The 25,000-nt window shown below is 41.0% G+C and overlaps 1 protein-coding gene and 1 long non-coding RNA gene across 3 annotated transcripts in view; one reads left to right on the top strand and one right to left on the bottom strand.

Moving 5' to 3' along the window:
- The window catches only part of EED (embryonic ectoderm development), a 30,476-nt gene extending 26,544 nt beyond the window's left edge, over positions 1-3,932 (bottom strand). For both annotated transcript variants that reach the window (XM_061120161.1, XM_061120165.1), the window contains exon 1: positions 3,536-3,932. In XM_061120161.1, coding sequence (XP_060976144.1) covers positions 3,536-3,649 — 114 coding nt within the window. In that variant the 5' untranslated portion in view covers positions 3,650-3,932. The remainder of the gene's footprint in view (positions 1-3,535) is intronic.
- Positions 3,933-4,020: 88 nt separating this feature from the next.
- The window catches only part of LOC133040447 (uncharacterized), a 40,775-nt gene continuing 19,795 nt past the window's right edge, over positions 4,021-25,000 (top strand). Inside the window, exons 1-2 of the long non-coding RNA XR_009688962.1 lie at positions 4,021-4,532; positions 5,085-5,236. This is a non-coding gene — a long non-coding RNA (uncharacterized LOC133040447). The remainder of the gene's footprint in view (positions 4,533-5,084; positions 5,237-25,000) is intronic.

Raw genomic sequence — 25,000 nt, 5'->3', positions numbered from 1 at the left:
TGTAGAAAACAATTCTGTGTTTCACTGGAAAACTTCATGTCTACCGTACACTCTTCTTCCATGTTATCAGATTCTAGTCTGCTTCACTGCCTTTGAACAATCTTACATCTCTTACACTGTGGACAGCCAAAGGCAGAGGTTCAAAATGTCTTCCCTTTCATTCTGAAGAAAAGTTTTCGTCTCCATTTGCCATTTCATCTCTACGTTCCTTTCATCTGTATAGTTTGTACTGTGTGACTTAAACTTCACCAGTTCCCTTACATGAGTAAAATAAAATGTTTCTGAAAATTATCTTTTAACACTTGAGAAATGAAACAACCTGGCTAAAAATTCAACTGCTAATCAAGAAAACATAGTAAATAACTGGGGCACATTACACACACACACACACACACCCCTTTTAACCATTTAATTTACACACACACCTTTTATCCATTTAATTTACCCATCTCCTCAAATAGGCAAATAAAGATAGAATCAAATGGAAATGCAATACACTCACAGTGCTTTCATTTTATTTGTAAATTCAAACCTTTCCTGAGCATCTAGTATGTGCACAAGCTGATTTCCACCTTGACACCTCCTCCTCAAAGTATAGAATGGTACTGTGTAACAGACATGGCACTACCACCTTCATTTGCTCAACAAGGAAACGGGGATAGTAATTTGTCCCTTAATCTTGCCACAGGTTCCTTAAGCAAAAGTCAAGTCTTCAGATTCAGCCTTCTGATCTTACTACCAGGCAACAATCAGTTTCAGAGGCCAATTATGCTGCACTTATATGAAAAAGTTAATAAAATGGCAGATACATACACAATGAACTTAAAATAGGTCAGATATTAACTACACTTACTGTGCTGATCATTCTGCAATGCAAATACTGAATCATTATGTTGTGCAGCTAAAACTAATAACATAATGTTATTAGTAAATTATATCTAAATTTTAAAAAGTTTAACATCCTATCAGTTCTTTGATTCACTTTAACAATATCAACTGCTGAGATTACCGTAACTCCAATTTACAAATACCACATTCTTTCCTCCACTTGCCTTTGGCCTTTTGGCTCCCTCAAAAGTTAAACCACTGCCTTTATTAGCTTTTTCTGAATTCATTTTTATACAGAGTTCTCTACTCCCTTCCTTTACTGCTTCTCTTAACCTATGTCCTAGATCTGGATCCCTGGATGGAATTCAGAGGGCCTGTGAACTTACGCAGTTGAATAAATTCATAAATAAATTTAAGATTGCATCTTAGTTTTCACATTTTTAACTAAAATCTATTACTTCCTTCTATTATAATACAAGCAGTATACGTGCTAATGTTAGTGTAGCTGTAACCTTCTCAGCAAAGGAAATCAAGAATTTTTATATTCCATTATAGTTGCTGCAGATCTCAAAAGCTGTCTATACCCATCAGTACTATCAGTCATTGTGAGGTCTAGTTACTTAATGTAATAAAGAAGTACTTTATTAAAACAAACCTGAAATTTGTTTTAAAACAATTTTATAACTTTCTTATAATTTTATCATTGATTTTGTTTGTAATCTTATATATTGTATTTTATACATTTGAATATATTACTCTGAAGTTTCACAGGATTCATTAAAGTGTCCAAGGCAGAGAAAAGGTTAAAAGTCGCCATCTAAAGGAAGGAACCAAAACAAAGGCTTAGTCCAACCATGTAGCTCTGAATAGTTTCAATATGCATCAAAGAATACATTCCTCTTAAGGGTCTGTAAAAACAAAATAACCTTTCAATTTATTTAGTTCCCTGAAATTTTCCTCAGTCTAAACTGGGTATTGACATCTTCATTACATTTCTGCCTGATAAATATCTGGAAGGACCAGAAACACAAGTCTAGATAATGTGATAACAAAATAAGGAGTAATAATTAAATAACACTTGCATGGTATTTATGAACGGGGCATTTGGTTCAGCACTTTACCTACATTATCTCATTTAATCCTCACAAACATCCCATGAGGTAAATACCATTATTATCCCCATTTTTAAGATAAAAATCCAAGGAAACTAGATAAAGTACCTAGATCAAGCAACCGGTAAAGCAGTAGAGTGGCGAATTTTAATCTAACACCTGGATCCAGGTTGTGCTCCTAGTCACTAATCTAATCTGCCAAGAGAAATTTAAGAGAAGGTGGAAATAGATTCCTACAGCTGAAGTGAAGAGGGTCGAAAGTGTTAGATCCTAATATATAATAAGACTGGAAAGCACAAACAGGAAAATAAAAAGATTTAAAGTAACAATCAACACCTACTAAGCCTTTCAGATTATTCAAGTCCAAATCCCACAAACTGACAACCCCCCAAATATCTTTCCTCTATCTGCAAAAAATTCTTTCCCATCTGTTCAGTGAAAATTTTGGTCTTGATACCATGCCATACATGTGCTTCAGTCGGTGTGTAAGATATACCATTTATTCTTAAAACTAGGCAAACTGAGAAAAAGAACTTACACCACCCTTCTATAATACTTCAGAACACATTCCCTCGGAAGGTTCACATTTTAGAGTATCATCTCCGAATGAACCGTCAAGACATTTTTTCCTGAACTTATTGGATATAAACTTAAAATATGAAACGGAAAATTAAGGTCAATTCGGTTATCACTGGCGTCTCACCTAAACACAGTGGGGTCAACTGTTGGGACGGACTAGGGTTATGACTAAAAAAAGTTAAAAAAAAAAAAAAAATCTGATTCCAGAGCACCTTTACACATGCGAGACCACGAGCCTACACCTAAAGCCATCTACCTTTACCACCGTTGCCTAGTGTCTTCCAGGTTGTCCCCGTTATCCCAGTGAAAACCGACGGAAGACTAACTGTCCCTTCTCATTCCTTCCTCAAGAGTCGCTCCCCCTCCGACTCTGGAGACGACTCTCGCAGCTCTCCTCCTCCAGAAGTGAGGCCGACTGTCAGGCGCACCCCTTCTCCACAGACGAGACAGGAGCAAACACAAAAGCCCCTTTAAGAGAGTCACCGAAATCCCTGACGTCGGAGATCTACTCTTCCCATCCTGGACAGCCAGGAAGGGTCTAAGGAGGACACGGTCCCTAAATCCCTTTTTTTAAAAGTCCGTAACACACGCTGGCCCCTCCTTCCAACTGTCTTAGGGGAAAAAAAAAAAAAAAAAAACCACCTCTAACTTGCCTTTTAAACTACTGGAATCTCAGATCCGCACTTTCCCCTTAAAGGCCCAAACTCTCCTCCACACAAAACGCTCTCAGGGCAGACCCCCTCCGACCCTCCGCCACCAAGCTCTGGCCCCAACCACACTCTCCTTCGCGAAGTTTCCTTTCGCTCTCGGCGCCCCAGCTCAAAAAAATCCCCTCAGAGACGAGTTCGATTTTCTCCTCCACGCCCGCGTTTTCCTCAGCAGAGCGGTGACACCTCTCCCTCCCCCCACCCCACCTTACCACAGCCGCCCGCCCGCCCCCGCGCCCACAGTTTAAAAAGAATTGAAAACTTTGACGGCCAAGTCCCGTCCGGACTGCCCCGGGGGGCTGCGCTCACATTCTCGTCTCCAGAGAGGTCCGGGTTGCTATTCTCGTCGCTGCTCAGCTTCTGCTTCTTGGCCGCAGGCATGTCTGTTCCCGCCGGCACTGTCGACACTTCCCTCTCGGACATATTCCTCCGCCTCCCTCCAGGTTCCTGCCGCCGGGGGCGGGGCCTCCGCCACACCGCCGTCAAGCAAGCCCGGCCAGAGCTTGCCGCAAAGCTGCCGCCGCCGCCACCGCCGCCGCTCCCCCCACTGTCGCAAACCGCGCCCAGCCGCCGAGGCGGGCGTGCGTGCGACCCCGCCACACTGCTGAAAAAGGGGCGCGCGCGCGCGCGCCCTCCCGCGCGGCTTCCCGGGTCCTTCCCTGTCCCCGCTCCCGTCTTGCCCTCTTCCCGCCGCCCTCCCGGCAGTTTGCACGGAGCGGGTGTGGGATCCGTCGGCTTCCGAGGGCAGTTGTTTCCAACGTCCCCCTTCCCCGCGACCGCCCTGTAAAAGGAGAGGCGGAACTCTGAAGAAGGGGTACCCCCTCACCCCCTTCCTCCTTCCAGAGACGATTCAGCCGCAATTGGCCCAATCCTTCGATCCCCCGACCCCGCTGCGAGGACTCGAAAGTCTGTGGAATGGACGGGCCGACTCGGGTCCCGGGGGACGGGGGGGACCAGACGAGAAGTCGCCTCACGGTTCGGGCGTCTGTGCCGAGTGTTCTTCATCTTGAACTCGAGGAGTAACGCTGTCACGTTATGCGCGGAACTGGTCACCACCTCACTTGCGGTTGAGAACAGAAATTCAAAAACTGTAGAGAGCTTCGCGCCTGCCTCCCCTGCCAGGCGAATGGAAGGTGCCCGCTAACAGGTGCGCATGCGCCGGGGCGTGTGCTCGCGCTTGGTTGTCCGGGCCCGCCTCCTCCAAGCCCCTCCTCTTGGAAATCTTGTTTTCCAACCAGGTAGTCTTCCACCGGGTGTCCGTGGCCAAGGATGGATCTCAAGGCACCACCCAATCGTCGTCCCCTGAGTGCGTCCTGATTTCTTGATGAATACTTATTCTAGTGAATATTGATCGCAAGGAATGATTGTCCTCGTCCAGTTAGTGCCAATATTGGATAGGGCTTAAGTAGGAATACCCTAAAATTATAATTCTAGGCTCCTTTGAATTACATTCCAAAGTGCTTCCTTTAGTTCTTAAAGAATGTTAACGGCCCTGAACAATGCCAAGGCCTGAAAAGCAATGTTCATCTCCAAGTATGTATGAGACTGAGAGACTTAAATGACGGACAGTTATTTTTTGGGCATGATTTTGACAAATTATAGGAGAAGTCAACAAAAACTGTGATGTTTTACAAAAATGTTTGTGTTATGTCTGGGCTCTTGACAGGTGCTAAGTGCATTGGTGAGCCTCGTGTAAGAAATAAAAGGCAGCTCCCTCTTATCTGCCTCTTTGGGAACTTAGCTGTGACTGCTTACATTTCTGGCCATATTGTCCTCATCTGTAGAAATGACGATAAAAGAAGGGACCTAACATTTCTTGAGCACTACTGGATAGTATCTACTTTTTTGTGTGTTCTAGGTCTCATTACATCACCTGTGAGATAAATAGAAGAAGGCCCCATCCATAAAATTCTAGTGTCCTTGAACTTCTTCTGCATGATGCCTTAACATACTGCAGATTGCAAGTCACTTCTTTTGGAGACAAGGAGAGAACTCTTGAGAATTAGAAAGGTAAGGCAGAGGCAGGGCAGAATTTAGATATTTTTGTAATGAAGATTCAAGAAAAATTAAGGAAGCTGAAAAAAAAAGTTTGGATTTAGTATAGTACTTGCACTTACTTGTTGAACTGCTAATGTGCCAGGCACTACTAATCAGTTGGTGAGAGAGAGATGAGACTAGTAAGTATTGAGTCCCCACTGAGAAATAAGATGTGCCTTGTTTGACATGTTCATGGGCAGAGACAAACATACCCCGTTTATCTGTTGAGAAGGATGTTTGTGAAATATAGTCCTACAAATAAAAGGGTAATCAACTAAAGCAATTCCAATCCAAATTGCTCTTTGTATCTGGGATCAGTGGGAGCTGGGAAGTGGGAATCAACTTCTACTCATAAAATTTAAGAAGTGCTGAACGACTGTGAAACTCAATGGTGTCGTTTCAGGGGGCTCCAAAGAGCTCAGTACCACAGTCCTTTATGTCTCAGCACAGGAAGAATTTAGTGAGAGGCAAAGTGATGAATAAATGATTTGTTAGAATAGGACGCTTGTGATGTTTACAAGCAGGTGGGTGAGGGGGTGCTGTACCCTGAGTACTTACTTAGTGGGTTACATTTTTATAGTCAGAGGAAGAGAGGGGAGGAGGAAAAGACCTTCTTTGTCTTTCTTGAGTAGACCTCATGCTTCCATCAGTTCCTCCTCCAGGTAGGACAGGGAGGTTTTCTTGTCCTTACATGGTCAAGCTAGGTTCAGAGTTATTGTTTTTTATGTGTGCAGAATATGTCCTAAGGATCATTAACCTATTGAGCTCACTGGGCAGGATTTTGGCCTCACGCCACCATGGTTTTATTGTTTTGAGTCATGCATTGTGCTTCTAGTGCATGGTTTTGTTGCTAAGCAAGCCTGCTTGGTTTTGTGGTTAAGTAAATGTGCTTTCCTGAGTAATCATTAATTTATGGGGTCTCCCTTATTTTTTCCTACTTACAATCCCCTAGTGGGATTAGCTATTTAATCACCTACTTTGTCCCTTTACTCTGTCCCTTTCATTTGGATAAAGGACACATATGGAAGGAAAATGTCTTTCAGCATTCATGATAGCCATAACAAAACAAAAATATTTTTAAAGAGTTTTGTTAAAACTTGGAGGGATATTTTTAAAGGTTTGTCCAATGAATCAGAGTCAATAAATAGAAATTAGTTAATAGTCATTGTCGCTAATGTTAAAAAATTATTCTGACGCTTGTTAAAACAGGAACTTTATTCAGTACTATCATGATAAATGTCAAGACTGTCAAAGTAGGAGAGAGAGAGGGCTCAACTCTGAATACAGCAAGGGTAGGTGGGGATTTATAACCAAGGAGAAGAGTAGGGGGTGAAGGAGTTAGACATGTCACTTGCAATGTGTTGCTTTGGTATATTTTTTAACATTTATATATAAATATATATTTATTTGGCTGTGCTGAGTCTTGGTCTTGACATGCAGGACCTTCAGTCTTCGTGGTGCCTGCGAACTAGTTGGGGCATATGGTATCTAATTCTCCAAACAGGGATTGAACTCCAGGCCCTGGCACTGGGGCTTGGATTCTTAGCCACTGGACCACCAGAGAAGTAATAATTCTGAGGTGAAGACACTTTGAAAAACAGACTTCTCCGAGCTCCACTTGTCTGCCTAAAGACACTCCTCCAAAAGGAACTGAACTGTCATAAATTCCCTCCCTAGGAATTTCAGCAATCAGGGAAGATTGACTCTAGTCACCAAAGAAGAGACTAGAAGTCAGGACTTAACACCACACCCAGAGAAATTTTGCAACACACTATCATTACCTCCCCTCTATTCTGAGCCCATTCATCTTTCTAAAACATTACTCTTGCCCAAGTAGCATATACCTCCCTTCCCCTTTCCCCTACTGAGATTGTTATAAACTCTCAAAGATCACTGCTTTTTTAGATATTCAATTTTTCCCCCGTGATGCCCCTGTGCATGTGTTATTAAAAAATAATAAATTTATATACCTTTTATTTTGGTAACTTGCTTGCTTTTAGTTTCTTAGGCATAACTATCAAACCTAGAAGGTTAGAGGGAAAGTCTTTCCTCCCCTACAGAGAAGTTAGTGGATGGAGATTTGCTAAAGGAGACATCAAGAATAGGGGGATTCTTCCTGATACAGCTCACCAGGGTTATCAGATATCAAACCTGGATAATTCTTTCTAAACCAACTTAGCAGAATTCTTGTGAAAACTGAGTTAGGAAAGTCCTAGGATAAGGTCTAGTTGAGGATAGGGCTCAGAGGAGCCTGATTAATGTTTAATTAAACAGTCTTTAGTCAGGCTCCTCTGAACCCTCTTCTAATTCAACATATAAAATAACACAGGTATGCTATTTAGAGTGCTATTCTTCTGATATTAGTTTAATAAATGCAAAAGACTAATTACCTATTAAAATCAAGTTTTTCAATACTGAATTCTCTTGCTGTGAAAGATTTCAGAAACCATTACAGTTGGAGAGGTCTTACTACCTACATTTTACAAATGTGGAGGTAATTCCCTGGTGATCCAGTGGTTAGGACTCCAACCTGCTGAGGGCCCTGGATTCAGTCCCTGGTCGGGGAACAAAGATTCAGGAAGCCGTGCGATGGCCAAAAACAAGACAGATGTGTAGAGCACACACATGCTCGTGAATTGCTCATTCATGTCTGATTCTTTGCAAGCCCATGGACTGTATCTCGCCAGGTTACTCTGTCCATGAAATTCTCCAGGCAAGAATAATGGAGTGGGTAGCCATTCCCTTTTCCAGGGGATCTTCCCAAGCTAGGGATCAAACCCGGGTCTCCTAAATTACAGACAGATTCTTTCCCTCTGAACCACCAGGGAAACCCCATGGAAAGAATAGTTCAGTGTAATTAAACAAGTTGCCCACAAGCACACACCTCTTCCAAGTGATAGAGCTACAGATCCTAATCAAGTCTGGTTGATTGGAAAGTACTTCTGCCTCAAGATGAAGGACCCCAGGCAACTCTAGATATGTGTATTTCTACTTAGAGAGCTTGATATCTAGAACACACAATCTTTTACACACCACTGAAGAATATGAGAAGGCTGTCTCATTTGGGTCAGAAAGAGGAGGTAACTGGAGAAACAGGAAATTCAAATGAAGTTTGAAGTTTTGTTAATAATTATGTGTTCCAATTTCTTAATTTTGGAAAGTGTACTGTGGTAATGTAAGATGTTAATGAGAAAAACTTTCCAACTTTTCTGTAAAATTATCCCCTATGAAAAACCTTATTTAAAAAAAAGAAATCTGTCTCATATCAGACTGTTGAGAACTCAGGTCAGAAATATCCGTTAACCTTCAAATAAGTACTTGATCTATTTTGGAAAACATTCAAAGATTGTTTATAAAGAATGAAATTTTTTCACAGCCTCCTTTTTTGTTGCCTTTTAGTATTTTGTAAGCTTCATATCAGGAACTGAATTTCAAAAGCTAAATTAAATCCTTACCATTTCAATTGAAGTCTATTTCTCATTCATTCAACATTTTTTGTCTCTTCTGCTTCATAAATAGCAGCTGTTCATCATCGCTCAGGCAGTGTGTAATCAGATGCTTGCAGATCCACTTTTCTAGGAAAAAAACATCATATGGCTTCTTTGAACATTTTAAAGTCAATCAGGAGGAATTTACTGAATGTCATTTATGTGCAAAGCAGTGTGGTAATTGTGGGGAGAGTCGGGGAGGGAAAAAGGGAAAATAAGAGGATCTACCTCGTCTTCCAACAATGAAAAATGTCTCATGCATTTCAGAAATATTTGCTGAGTGCTCCCTTATAGCTCAGTCCATAAAGAATCTGCCTGCAATGCAGGAGACCTGGGTTCGATTCCTGGGTCGGGAAGATCCCCTGGAGAAGGAAATGGCAACCCACTTTAGTATGCTTGCCTGGAGAATCCCATGGACAGAGGAGCCTGGCAGGCTACAGTCCATGTGGTCACAAGAGTCGGACACGACTTAATGACTAAACCACCACGACCAGCACTGTGTGCCAGGCCCTGTTCTAGGTGCTGGAAATGCTCGATAATAAATAAAACTAGACAGTGTCCTAGTGTCATAGAGCTTACTGTGTAGTGGGGAAAATAAACATTAACCAAATATTCACTCAGAGAAAGGTAAAACTGTGAAGTACTATGAAGAGAAAGTACAAAACCTGGACTGCTGTTAGTCTCTATAATGTCTGTGCTATTTTTTAAGAGGCATCTCCATAGGCAGAAACAACCCAGCTTGACAAGCAGACTGTGCCTCTGATGAATTAGAAAAAGGCAGCCCTTCAGCCAGGTGACACAGCCTTCATCTTTGTGCAAGGCATTGTAAGTGGACTAAAGTAGATTTCAGCCACCATTACCTCAGCTGGGAACCGTTCTTTAGGTGAATAACCTGCACAAGTGTACACAGCAGCCCTCCAGAAGGTTCAATGGACACACAATTAAGTAGGATTTGGTAAGGTTTCCCTGCAAAACAGGGAATGAGAACTGAAGGAGAATGGGAGTTAACCAGGTGATAAGAAAGACCAAGCAACATTCCAGGAAGGAGTAACAACATGTGCAAAGGCCTTGGGGCAGGAGAGTAATGTATACCATTGGGAAACTGGAAGGTCACTGCTGGAGAAGGACTGAGAAAGTGACAGGAGGAGTGGTGACAGATAAGGTTAGAGAAAGTAGGGAGGGGGTCAGATCCTGTGGGACCTTGTAGACCATCTTAAGACTACAATGTAAAAATAGATCTCCTGCTGATAAGACTCATACAGAAAGAATTCAAAGGGCATTAATTTATTTCATCTTAATTTTTTGTTGGTATTGCATTTAAATGCAGCAAAATTCACAGATCTTCAGCACACAGCCTGATGAGTTTTAACATAAGCATATACCCATGCAGTCTGCTTTCCTCCTGCCTCTTTCTGTTCAAACCCCCACCCCACCCTCCAGGGAAAACACTATTATGGATTTGTGCGCCTTATATTGGTTTTGCCTATTCTAGAACTTCATGTAAAAGGAAAACTTCTTTTGTCTCTGACTGCTTTTTATTTTGTTTATTTATTTATATTTGACTGTATTGGGTCTTTGTTGCTGTGCAGACTTTTCTCTAGTTGCAGGAGTGGGGGCTACTCTCTAGTTACAGTGTATGGACTGCTCACTGCAGTGGCTTCTCTGGTTGCAGAGCATGGGCTCTAGGGCACAAGGGCTTCAGGAGTCATGGCTCCTGGACTCTAGAGCACACAGACCTGGTAGTTGTGGCACACAGGCTTAGTTGCTCCGAGACTGTGGAATCTTCCTGGACCAGGGATTGAACCCTTGTCCCCTGCACTGGCATGTGGATTCTTAACCACTGGACCACCAGCGAAGTCCTGTCTCTGACTTCTTTTGCTCGGCATAATGTTTTTGAGATTTATAAATGGTGTTAATTACCTGGATCATCGTTGTTGTTTAGTTGCTAAGTCATGTCCGATTCTTTGTGACCCCATGACCCTCCAGGTTCCTCTGTCTGTGGGATTCTCCAGGCAAGAATACTGGAGTGGGTTGCCATTTCCTTCTTCAGAGGATCTACCCGACCCAGGGATCAGACCCACATCTCCTGCGTTGGCAGGTGGATTCTTTACTACTGAGCCACCAGGGAAGCCCAGTTATCTGAATCAGTGGTTCCCAAACTGTAAGAGGCCATCAAGTCGGCTGAATAGCTTGTTAAATCACAGTTTAACAGACGCCACCCCAGAACATCTGATGCACTATGTTGGGAAAGGGCCCTTTCGTGTACATTTCTAGTAAACTGAAGGATATGCCTAAGCTGCTGATTCAAGAACCACACTTTGAGAACCACTGGTCTAGATGATAAATTCAGAAATGTCTTATGAACAGTTTTTAGAAATTTAGCTCTTCACTCAGTAAACATATTTTTAAGCCCCTGCTATGTGCCAGGCACTTTCTAGGTCCTGGGGATTCAAAATTAACTAAAATATTATGCTTCTCCTCTAGTAACTGACAGTCTGGTAAGAAGACAGAGGTAAACCAAATGCATATTTCTGGCTGTCTGAGAAAGTCTCTTCACTCAATAATGGACAAAATATTTTAAAAGAGAAAGTGCTCTTGCTTTCCAAAGTCGATAAACCACTAAGGATAAAAGCAAGACTGTTTAATCATTCCCTTCCTACACACAGGGTTCCTCACCGCCATGCTGAATAAAAAGAGGATCACTTAGATTGACTTTACTGAGTGTTTTCTTTATTGAGTGCATCCAGTACTGTGGAAAATGTTTTCCATGCAGCTTGCCCTTTAATTCTGTCAATAACTCTTGTGAAACCAGTACCATATTATCTGCCTTTTATGCATGAGGGAAGAGTAGCTGGAGAGGTTAAGGTCCTAGAGAAAGGCCACTCAAAAAGCGAGTGGGAGAATCGGAATTCAAACCCACATCTGGCTGACCCATGTGCTAGTCCTTTTTATCACTAACACTTTCAGCTTTCTAGAAGAAAAAAAAACTTCATGAATTTTTATAGTGATAAAAATATGAATGAGTCCTATACTAGAAATTCCCAACACTGAATACAGAACTAGAATAGGATGGGTAGGGGGATGTGTAATATTAATTGAGTGGACATATGAGAAGTCTTCATAAAGAGGTGGCAATTATCTTGGAAAATACATCTTTATCAGTCTTTTCTAACAGAGTCTGAGAGGCAAAGACACCTCAGTGGATGCAGAACTGTATTCCAATCACAGGAAAAGCACACTCCTTTGTGAATAAAGGAAAGTTTATTGGGATCAGTGATAGCCTGAATAAAATCCCTGTCATGATTATGCAGTGACTTTGCTTACCAAATACTACCTTATGATCATTAGTTCAGCTTTCTGGTTTCCTTGATAACAAGAAGACAGTGCCCTAAAGAGTAGACATTTTTGTTTCTGTCACTGGAGAGGTATATTTTACAGCATAACTTGGGCATATCATTTATATGGGTGTCTTGTTAGTTGGTAAGGGGCCAGATTATGAAAAGCCTTCTGCCATTAGTCTATAAGTAATGGGTGGTCAAAGAAGAGTTTTCCCTTTGGCAGAAGTCAATGGGCACGACTGGAGGCAGGGAGATGAACTCCACGGCCACTGCAACACTGCAGACCTGAAGTCAGACAGTGCCAAAGAAGATGGAAGGTGAAGAGTTGTTTCCAAAGACATTTAAGAGACATAATCAGCTGGACTCAGTAATTCATGGAATGTGCGGGATGAAGAGAGAGGGGCATAGAGTGACTCAGGTTAACAGTCTGCCTGAATTCCTGGGTGGTGGTATCTCTAAATAAGATAAGAAAAAACAGGAGGAGAAGCATGTGGAATTTTTAACTTCAAGTGTTGAGCAGAGAGACGTGTGATTTTACTTCTCCCCAAATCTAAATATGGTCTTCAAGGGCCAGTGGAAATGACAATAATCTGTCCTTTAGCTAAGGGAAGAGTTAGCTAAAAAAAAAAAATAGAGTTAATTCTAATGTTTTATGCTGTCAAAAGAGTTTTGTGTGAGCATTAAATGAGACAATCTGTGTAGCAGAGACTGAAACATTTGTTACTGCATGAAAAGTTGTTGAATGATAAATATATTTTGTTTTTTTGGAAGAAGAGCTTTCTTGGGCTTTAAAATCACTAGCCTTGATTTTAGGAATAATGAGATTTTATCCACAATATCCCCCTTCTAAAATAAAAGTTTAAAAAAAGGTAGGACGAAATTGGGCTTCATTAGTGGTGCAGCAGTGAAGAACCCATCTGCCCACACAGGAGATGCAAGGGATGCAGGTTTGACCCCCGGCTCAGGAAGTCTCCCTGGAGAAGGAAATGGCAACCCACTCCAGTGTTCTTGCTGGAAAATCCCATGGACAGAGGAGCCTGGTAGGCTGCCAAAAAGAAGGACATGACTTAGCGACTAAACAACAGCAAGAAGGAAGAAAATATATTTTGATTATTACTATCTTCTGATAGTTGTAATCCCAGAAAAAGGCAATGCCAAAGAATGTTCAAACTACCGCACAATTGCACTCATCTCACATGCTAGCAAAGTAATGCTCAAAATTCTCCAAGCCAGGCTTCAACAGTATGTGAACCATGAACTTCCAGATGCTCAAGCTGGTTTTAGAAAAGGCAGAGGGACCAGAAATCAAATTGCCAACATTTGCTGGATCATCAAAAAAGCAAGAGAGTTCCAGAAAAACATCTACTTTTGCTTTATTGACTACAGCAAAGCCTTTGATTGTGTGGATCACAACAAACTCTGGAAAATTCTTCAAGAGATGGGAATACCAGACCACCTGACCTGCCTCCTGAGAAATCTGCAGGTCAAGAAGCAACAGTTAGAACTGGACGTGGAACAACAGACTGGTACCAACAGTACTGGGAAGGAGTATGTCAAGGCTGTATATTGTCACCCTGCTTATATAACTTCTATGCAGAGTACATCAAGCAAAATGCCGGGCTGGATGAAGCACAAGCTGGAATCAAGATTGCTGGGAGAAATATCAATAACCTCAGATACGCAGATGGCGCCACCCTTATGGCAGAAAGTGAAGAACTAAAGAGCCTCTTGGATGAACGTGAAAGAGGAGAGTGAAAAAGTTGGCTTAAAACTTAACATTCAGAATACTAAGATCATGGCATCCGGTCCCATCATTTCATGGCCAATGGATGGGGAACAGTGGAAACAGGGCAGACTTTATTTTGGGGAGCTCCAAAATCACTGCAGATGGTAACTGCAGCCATGAAATTAAAAGACGCTTACTCCTTGGAAGGAAAGTTATGACCAACCTAGACATCATATTGAAAAGCAGAGACGTTACTTTGCCAACAAAGGTCCATCTAGTCAAGGCTTGGTTTTTCCAGTGGTCATGTATGGATGTGACAGTTGGACTGTGAAGAACGCTGAGCACTGAAGAATTGATATTTTGAACTGTGGTGTTGGAGTAGACTCTTGAGCGTCCCTTGGACTGCAAGGAGATCCAACCAGTCCATCCTAAAGGACATCAGTCCTGGGTGTTCGTTGGAAGGACTGATGTTAAAGCAGAAACTCCAATACTTTGGCCACCTGATGCAAAGAGCTGACTCATTTGAAAAGACCCTGACGCTGGGAAAGATTGAAGGCAGGAGGAGAAGGGGACGACAGAGGATGAAATGGTTGGAAGGCATCACTGACTCAATAGACATGAGTTTGAGTAAACTCCAGGAGTTGGTAACAGACAGGGAGGCCTGGCGTGCTGCAGTCCATGGGGTTGCAAAGAGTCAGACACGACTGAGCGACTGAACTGAACTGAATTGAATATACATATGTGTATGTATGTATTTGAGAGACTTCCTTGGCAGTCCAGTTTGTTAAGATTCTGCACTTCCAGTACAGGGGGGACAGGTTCAATCCCTGGTCAGGGAACTAAGAATCCGACATGACATGTGGTGTGACCAAGAAAAAAAGAATAGGTATATATCTCCATATATGTGGACGTATAACTGAATCACTTGACTGTACACCTGAAACACTGTGAATCAATCATGCATATATATGTGTAGCTATAACAAGCTATAATGTATAACATAATGTATTGGGCTTCCCTTGTAGCTCAGTCAGTAAAGAATCTGCCTGCAGTGCAAGAGACCCGGGTTCGATCCCTGGGTTGGGAAGATCCCCCAGAGAAGGAAATGGCAACCCACTCCAATATCCTTGCCTGGCCTGGAAAATCTCATGGACAGAGGAGCCTGGTGGGCTGCAGTCCATGGGGTTGCAAAGAGTCAGGCACGACTGAGCGACTAACACTTACTTACAATATTTAACAGTATAACAAGCTATATTGTGCAAAGTTGGGTTAGGACTTTAGTCATGAAAGTATTAGGATTTTGGTTAACACACATGTACATTTTTGGTATTAAACTAAAAGCATGTATAATTTACCCCCAATTTTAAAAACCTTTTTGAAAAACTGTTTAGTTGGGGAAGCATTAACCCAAAATATATACACAAGTGTATTTGATGTTACTGTTGATGCTGAAAGGGAGCATTTTTGGGGTGACAGCTAGCCTTGTTTTGATTAACTACAATTCAGTCTTTCAATATGAGTTTAGATGTTACTTGCTCCAGGAAGTCATCATTCATCACTAACCAAACAAATGCAAGTCACTGACATCCTATATGCCCCCCCTCCCCTGACAGAAATCATTGTTCCAGATTGTAGTAGGCATTGCTGTCTCCCCACTCCCAATCCAAAACTGGAGGCTCTGGGAGTTCAGGGACCTCATAAAGGTTGTTTACCTGCCTTTGTAAACTTTTAACTTTGAGCCGAATGCCTGGCATGCAATTTGACTTTAAGAAAATATTTGTTGGGTGGGTAATTCAGAAAAGATGGCAAAGGAAAAGACTGCTATCTTTGCTGAACACTATGCACATTTCATGTTCTACTCTGAAGTCTGGGGAGCTGTAAAGTCTCCTCTTCTGTGTGTTCAACAAGGCCCTAACATTGCACCAGGCATGCCTAGTATCTCTCATTCTTTATTGAGGTATAATTTATATATAATAAACTGCATTCCTTTAGAATATGCAGCTCAATGAGTTTTGAAACCAGTGTAACAGCTGCCACTGAGATACGGAATTTTCCATCATCCCAGAACCTTCCCTAGCATCCCTTGGTAGTCATTTTTATCCTCTACCTCCATCCCATATAGCCACTGATTTGTTTTCTGTTGCGGTAGACTAGTTTGCATTTGCTAGAATTTTATATAAATTTGATCCCATAGTATGTGCTCTTTTATGCATGCATAACTTCTTGAGATTCATTCTGTCGTTGCATGCATATATAGTTTGTTTCTTTTTACTGCCGAGTATGCATTTCATTGTATGGACACGTAATAATTTGTTTACCCATTTACCTGTTGATAGATAAGTGAGTTTTTTATAGTTTGAGGCTATTATGAATAAGGCCTCGATAAATATTCATAGGTAAGTTTTTGGGTAGACATATGTTTAAATTTTCCTTGGGTGAATGCCTAGGAGTAGAATTCTTGATTATATGGCAAGTGTATGATGGTCAGTATAAGAAGCTATCAAATCGTTTTCCAGGTGGTTGTACCATATTTTTATTAGCAGCAGCAAATACATGAGAGTTCCATTTGCTCTGCAAGTGCTCTTCCCACCACTTGCTATTGTCACTCTTTTTAATTTTAGCCATTTTGGTGGGTGGGTAGTGGTATCTTACTATGGTTTTTATGTGCATTTTCTGATATTGAACACATTGTTTTATCCAATTATCTTCTTTGGTATGTCTTCAGTCCATTTTTAAAAATTGTTTGCCTTTGTTTTACTCAATTATTTGCCTTTGTTTTACTCAATTATAGGAGTTCTTGATATGTCCTATTTACAAGTCCTTTGTCTATTATATACAGAACTATGAACAGTTTTTTCTAGTCCATAACTGTGTTTTCACTTGCTTAATGATATCTCTTAAGTAGTAAAAAGTTCTGAATTTTGATTAAGTTCAAATGATCAGTTTTTAAATAATTTCTTCTTTTTTTTCTGTTCTCTGAGAAATCCCACTCCAAGGTCACAAAATTGTTTCTTTTATGTTTTATTCTAGAGTTTCATAGCTTTAGCTTTTATATTTAGATATATATGAGTTAATCTTGAGTTAATCTTCATGTATGATGTAAGATAAAGACTGAGGTTTAATTTTTTTTCTCATATGTATATCCAGTGGTTCCAACACCATTTGTTGTAAAGACTTTCCCTTCCCCATTGATAACTTGGCACCACTGTCAAAAAACCAACTGATTGCCAACGTGTAGCTCTAGTTCTGGGTTTTCTCTTCTATTTCATTGATCTGCATGCTTATCCTTTCATGAATAGTGAATTACTCTAGCTTCATAGTGAATCTTGAAATCAAGTATTATCTGTCGTGAACTTCTGTTCTTTTTCCGCGTATATTTTTTATGTCATTTAAGTGTTTATCCCAGAGATGATCCTATTTAACAGAACAAGCATAACCTTACTTCTTTTCATAGCCCTTGATAACTTGAAGTGTTTCTGAAGCCACTTGAAAGGATCAGGCTTTCCTTACTCTGCCATCTCTAGTTTATTCCCCTGTCCCAAGAGACCACTTAGCCAGGAGATTCTTTGTTTTTTTGTTTGTTTGTTTTGTTTTTTCAATGCTTGGCCTGTGGTCTTTATTTTTTTCTTTTTTAAAAAAATTTAAATTAATTTATTTATTTTAATTGGAGGCTAATTACTTTACATCACAATAAACTGTGGAAAATTCTTAAAGAGATGGGAATACCAGACCACCTGACCTGCCTCTTGAGAAACCTGTATGCAGGTCAGGAAGCAACAGTTAGAACTGGGCATGGAACAACACACTGGTTCCAAATAGGAAAAGGAGTATGTCAAGGCTGTATATTGTTACCCTGCTTATTTAACTTATATGCAGAGTACATCATGAGAAATGCCGGGCTGGAAGAAGCACAGGCTGGAATCAAGATTGTCGGGAGAAATATCAATAATCTCAGATATACAGACGACACCACCCTTATGGCAGAAAGTGAAGAGGAACTAAAAAGCCTCTTGATGAAAGTGAAGGAGGAGAGTGAAAAAGTTGGCTTAAAGCTCAACATTCAGAAAACTAAGATCATGGCATCTGGTCCCATCACTTCATGGGAAATAGCTGGGGAGACAGTGGAAACAGCGTCAGACTTTATTTTTTGGGGCTCCAAAATCACGGCAGATGGTGATTGCAGCCATGATGTTAAAAGACACTTACTCCTTGGAAGGAAAGTTATGACCAACCTGGACAGCATATTAAAAAGCAGAGACATAAAAAAATATATATATAAAAAGCAGAGACGTTACTTTGCCAACAAAGGTCCGTCTAATCAAGGCTATGGTTTTTCCAGTGGTCATGTATGGATGTGAGAGTTGGATGGTGAAGAAAGCTGAGCACCGAAGAAATGATGCTTTTGAACTGTGGTGTTGGAAAAGACTCTTGAGAATCCCTTGGACTGCAAGGAGATCCAACCAGTCCATCCTAAAGGAGATCAGTCCTGGGTGTCCATTGGAAGGACTGATGTTAAAGCAGAAACTCCAATACTTTGGCCACCTCATGCGAAGAGTTGACTCACTGGAAAAGACCCTAATGCTGGGAATGACTGGGGGCAGGAGGAGAAGGGGACGACAGAGGATGAGATGGTTGGATGGCATCACCAACTCGATGGACATGGGTTTGGGTAACCCCTGGGAGTTGGTGATGGACAGGGAGGCCTGGTGTGCTGCGATTCATGGGGTCGCAAAGAGTCGGACACAACTGAGCGCCTGAACTGAACTGAACTGAATTACTTTACAATACTGTGGTGGTTTTTGCCATACATTGACATGAATCAGCCACGGCTGTACATGTGTTCCTCATCCTGAACACCCCTCCCACCTCCCTCCCCATCCCATCCCTCAGGGTCATCCCAGTGTACCAGCCCTGAGCACCCTGTCCCCTGCATCGAACCCCCAGGAGATTCTTTGGCTTACCAGTGACTAAAACTTGGTTTTAACTAGAAAATGTATAGGATCATGAGGGGGAACTTTCACACATGCTCAGGTGAATTGCAAAAAGAGATTTCTGTCTATTTTTAAAAAAATGTTTATTTATTTTTTTGACTTAGCTGGGTATTTTAATTGTTATATGAGGAATCTTTAGCTGCAGCCTGTGGGATCTAGTTCCCTGACCAGGGATTGAACCTGGGCCCCCTGCATCAGGAGCGTGGAGTCTTGGTCCCTAGACCACCAAGGAAGTCCAAATTTCTGTGTAATTTTACAAAAGTTATTTGAGGATGAAAAGTATGACAAATAGATGAAGCATCTTTACTACACATAAAGCTAAGACTAAACTTCTTTACCTGGCATTCTTGTTTCCTAAAGGCTTCTTCATGTGTGTGATACAGCAGGAAAACTGTTCAACATTTATGTTCTGTAGCTTCTTCATCTCTGTGCTCTTACATTGCCATCACTTGAACTGACTTTACCCTTCATCTTAGAATATCTAAATTTTCTCCTTCTAGGAAACTTTTTGTTATTTTATCAACCAGGAGTGATTATGCCTTTTCTAGGTCTCCTGTGATACTTAAATTTATCTCTTCATTGCATTTATCATAGTAATATAACACCTTGTATTTTTTTTTCAGAGTCTAAACATCTAACAGTTTATTTATTTCTTTTTAATTTACTTTTTATTGAAGGGTAATTGCTTTACAGAATTTTGTTGCTTTCTGTCAAACCTCAACATGAATCAGCCACAGGTATACATATATCCCCTCCCTTTTGAACCTCCCTCCCATCTCCCTCCCCACCCCACCCCTCTATGATGATACAGAGCCCCTGTTTGAGTTTCCTGAGCCACACAGCAAATTCCCATTGGCTGTCTATTTTACATACGGTAATGTAAATTTCTATGTTACTCTCTCCATATATCTCACCCTCTCCTCCCCTCTCCCCATGTCCATGAGTCAATTCTCTATATCTGTTTCTCCATTGCTGCCCTGTAAATAAATTCTTCAGTACCATTTTTCTAGATTCTGGTATATGTGCATTAGAATATAATATTTATCTTTCTCTTTCTGACTCACTTCAGTCGGTATAATAGGGTCTAGGTTCATCCACCTCATTAGAACTTACTCAAATACTTTTCTTTTTATGGCTGAGTAATATTCCATTGTGTATATGTACCACAACTTCTATATCCATTCATCTGTTGATGGACATCTAGGTTGCTTTCATGTTCTAGCTATTGTAAATAGTGCTGCAATTAACAATGGGATACCTATATCTTTTTCAATTTTGGTTTCCTCTGGGTGTATGCCTAGGAGTGGGATTGCTGGGTCATATGGTGGTTTTATTGCTAGTTTTATAAGGAACCTCCTTACTGTCTTCCATACTGGCTGTAACAATTTACATTCCCACCAACAGTGCAAGAGTGTTCCCTTTTCTCCACACCCTCTCCAGCATTTATTGTTTGTAGACTTTTTGATGATGGTCATTTTGACTGGTGTGAGGTGATATCTCATTCTGGTTTTGATTTGCATTTCTCTAATAATGAGCAATGTTGAGCATCTCTTCATGTGTTTGTTAGCCATATGTATGTCTTCTTTGAAGAAATGTCTGTTTAGGTCTTTTTCCCACCTTTTGATCGGGTTGTTTGTTTTTCTGGCATTGAGTTGTATGAGCTGCTTCTATATTTTGGAAATTGATCGTTTGTCAGTTGTTTCATTTGCTGTTATTTTCTCCCATTCTGAGAGCTGTCCTTTCACCTTGCTTACAGTTTCCTTTGCTGTGCAAAAGCTTTTAAGTTTAATCAGTTTCCACTTGTTTACTTTTGTTTTTGTTTCCATTACTCTAGGAGGTGGGTCATAGAGGATCTTGATTTGATTTATGTCAAAGCATGTGTTCTGCCTATGTTTTCCTCTAAGAGTTTTATAGTTTCTGGTCTTACATTTAGGTCTTTAACCCACTTTGAGTTTGTCTTTGTGTATGGTGTTAGGAAGTGTTCTAATTTTATTCTTTTACATGTAGCTGTCCAGTTTTCCCAGCACCATTTATTGAAGAGGCTATCTTTGCCCCATTATATATTCTTGACTCCTTTGTCAAAAATAACGTGCCCATAGGTGCATGGGCTTATCTCTGGGCTCTCTATCTTGTTCCATTGGTCTATATTTCTGTTTTTGTGCCAGCACCATACTGTCTTGATGACTGTAGCTTTGTAGTATAATCTGAAGTCAGGAAGGTTGATTCCTCCAACTCCATTCTTCTTTCTCAAGACTGCTTTGGCTATTCATGGTCTTTTGTGTTTCCATATGAATTGTGAAATTTTTTGTTTTAGCTCTGTGAAAAATGCCATTGGTAATTTGACAGGGATCACATTGAATCTGTAGGTTGCATTTGGCAGTATAGTAATTTTCACAATATTGATTCTTCCTACCCCGGAACATGGAATGTCTCTCCGTCTGTTTATGTCATCTTTGATTTCTTTCGTCAGTGTCTTATAATTTTCTTTGTATGGTTCTTTTGTCTCCTTAGGTAAGTTTATTCCTAGATATTTAATTTTTTTTTATTGCAATGGTGAATGGGATTGATTCCTTCCTTTCTCTTTCAGATTTTTCATTGCTAGTATATAGAAATGCAAGTAATTTCTGTGTATTGATTTTGTATCCTGCAACTTTGCTAAGTTCACTGATTAGCTCTAGTGATTTTCTGATATTGTCTTTAGGGTTTTCTATGTACAGTATCATGTCATCTGCAAACAATGAGAGCTTTACTTCTTCTTTTCCAATCTGGATTCCTTTTATTTCTTTTTCTTCTCTGATTGGTGAAGCTAGGACTTCCAGAACTATGTCGAATAACAGTGGTGAAAATGGACACCCTTGTCTTGTTCCTGATCTTCGGGGGAATGCTTTCAGTTTTTCACCATCTAGAATAATGTTTGCTATAGGCTTATCATATGTGGCCTTTACTATGTTGAGGTAGGTTCCTTCTATGCCCATTTTTTGAAGAGTTTTAATCATAAATGTGTGCTGGATTTTGTCAAAGGCTTTTCTTGCATCTATTGAGATTATCATGTGGTTTTTATCTTTCAATTTGTTAATATGGCATATCATGTTAATTGATTTGCATATATTGAAGATACATGCATTCTTGGGATAAACCCGATTTGACCATGGTATATGAGCTTTTTGATGTGTTGCTGAATTCTGTTTGCTGAGAATTTTTGCATCTATGTTCATCACTGATATTGGCCTGTAGTTTTCTTTTTTTGTGTTGTCTTTGTCTGGTTTTGGTATCAGGGTGAGGGTGGGCTAGTAGAATGAGTTTGAAAGTGTTCCTTCCTCTGCAATTTTTTGAAACAGTTTTAGAAGGATAGGCATCAGCTATTCTCTAAATGTGTGATAGAGTTCTCCTGTGAAGCCATCTGGTCCTGGGCTTTTGTTTTGGGGGAGGTTTTTGATCATAGCTTCAATTTCAGTGCTTGTAATTGGGTTGTTCATAATTTCTATTTCTTCCTGGTTGAGTCTTGGAAGATTGAACTTGTCTAAGAATCTGTCCATTTCTTCCAGGTTATCCATTTTATTGCCATATAGTTATTCATAATAGTCTCTTATAATCCTTTGTATTTCTGCATGGTCTCTTGTAACTTCTCCTTTTTCATTTTTTATTTTGTTGATTTAGTCTCTCCTTTTTTCTTGATGAATCTGGCTGAATGTTTGTCAATTTTGTTTATCTTCTCAAAGAACCAGCTTTTAGTTTTATTAATCTTTACTACTGTTTCTTTCATTTCTTTTTCCTTTATTTCTGCTTGGATCTTTATTATTTCTTTCCTTCTACTAATTTTGGGGTTTTCTTGTTCTTTTTTTTCCCAGTTGTTTTAGGTGTAAAATTAGGTTGTCTATTCTATGTTTTTCTTATCTCTTGAGGTAAGATTGTATTGCTATACACTTCTCTCTTAGAACTACTTTTGCTCTATCCCATAGGTTTTGAGTTGTGTTTTCATTGTCATTTGTTTCTAGAAATTTTTTGATTTCCCTTTTGATTTCTTCAGTAACCTACCCTGCGTGCATAGATGCAAGACTTTTTGCCTGCGGCCGCTCTGCCCCAGTGAGGGTTGAGCGTGAAGGTGGCGCAGCTGCTTGGCTTGCGGGGACCCTGGCGGTGCCAAGCGTGCAGGGATACGGACTGCCTCCACCACAGGAGTTATGGCCCTATCAGAGTCTTTTATCGAGCCTCTTGTAGCTAGCGATCAGAAGGCCTCTTTGGCCAATCTTTCTCCATAACTCCGCCCATTCAGGCACTTAGAGGGCTCCCTTGCCTGGGGTCCTTCTCTATTGTTGGGTGTGTCAAGCACATAGAGAGGCCTCCTTGGCTGGGGTCCTGCTCTGTAGATTGGTGCCTCAGGCACTTAAAGGATCAGCCTGGGTGGTGGTGGGTCGGGCATTTGATGGCCCAGCCTCTCTATTGTTCAGCTGGGGCGTAGGGGGAGAGAGGCTATGGTGATGGCTCCACCCCCTATGCGTGACTCAGCAGTATTGCCTTGCTTCCATGGCTGTCTGGCTTTCCTCCCAGGCATTTCCCACCATGATCTCCTCCCTCACATCCCCTCAATCTGTCTCTCCGCAGTCACCAGCAGCCCTCACCCTGGGATTGCTCCACAATCCCTAAACTCCAGCTCCCAGCCGCTGCACCTTCCAGGGGACCTGCATCCCTGTCCTGGGTATGTATGGCTGCAGCAAGGACTGTCTGATTCTGATTCCATTTAGGCTGCCACAGATCAGCTGTTTCACTCTCAGCCTTAAATGCTTCTCCTCTGACTCAGATAATTGCCCTGCTGTGGGGATCGGACCCCTGCTTCAGTTCCCCCACCTCCGAGAACAGGTCCAGTCCTACTAACACTCCTGTTTCTCCTAGTTCCTTCATCCTACCGAGTTTTGCGTGTTCTATATATTCTTTTCTGCTGGTCAGGTCCTCCTGTCCGTTATCAGCTGGTGTTCTGCATGCACTTCTGTGTCTGAAGGTGTATTCCTGATGTATCTGTGGAGAGAGAAGTACTCCACGTCCACATACTCCTCTGCCTTCTTGTTCTCTCCTCTAACAGTTTATTTTAATGCTCAACACCTTGTATTGATTGATTATTTACTATGGGCCAGACACTGTTTTCAGTACTTAACATGCATTATTATTTTTAATCAGCATAGAAACATTATTTAGGTAGATAATATATTATAGGTAAATGTTATTATTGTGACAGATTAGGAAATTGAGACAATTAGTACATTTTAGTGTTAGGGTCCTAACTAAAGTCCGTTGACTACAGTGTCTGAATTCCTGACTGATACGATGTCCTGTCTCCAATTACAGCCTATTTTTGCCAGCCTCTCTCAGGAAATCTTAGATAACGACTGAAGGGCATAAATCATCCTATCTGCACATGGCCACCTAGTATACAGGAAGAGATGACGAGGAGTTTTGCATTACAGGGATACCATAATTTTAAAACTCCAAATAAAAGATGATGCAGGGAAGGACTTCCCTGATGGCCCAGTTGTTAAGAATCCACCTGCCAGTGCAGCGGACAGGAGTCTGATCCCTGGCCTGGGAAGATCCCGCATGCCCCTGGGCAGCTAAGCCCATGAGCCACAACTACTAAGCCTGCACACCCTACAGCCCATGCTGTGCAACAAGAGAAGCCCCGGCAATGAGAAGCCCATTTGCAGCAACAAAGACCCGCACAGTCAGAAATAAATAAGTGAAGACATAGAATGGTGTAGGAAGGATGCTCCCCACAGGTCCTGGGGGGTGTACCCCAGACAGCTTGGCAAGTGACTCTTTTTGCTTCTCGATTCAAGTGCTGTGAGTAATGTTTTGAGTTGGCAGAGTTGGCATCACTAAAATAGCCTTCCGTTCCAGCCCTTGGGGAGTTTGGTTAAACTTCTTTGTCAAAACAAGCTACAAAATCGGAAGAGCTAGACCGCTGTTTGGTCCTTCTTTTTTAAAATATATTTGTTTCAAATATTGAAAGTAACACATGTACATTTTGGATAATCTATAAAACACAAGGAAAACTACAAAAAGAAAAACTGTCTTATAATCTTACCACTCAGAGATAGTCACTATTAATATTTGAGTCTTCTAAGTCTTCTAATGTTTCTCTCTGCACACATAAACATGAATATACAAGCATATTTGGGAAATATAATTGATACCATGGTACA

Source organism: Dama dama, chromosome 2 (genome assembly GCF_033118175.1).
Source record: "Dama dama isolate Ldn47 chromosome 2, ASM3311817v1, whole genome shotgun sequence".
Classification (NCBI taxonomy): Eukaryota; Metazoa; Chordata; class Mammalia; order Artiodactyla; family Cervidae; genus Dama; species Dama dama.
Note: the sequence above shows the minus strand (reverse complement) of the source record. Positions and strands in the feature narration are given on the sequence as shown.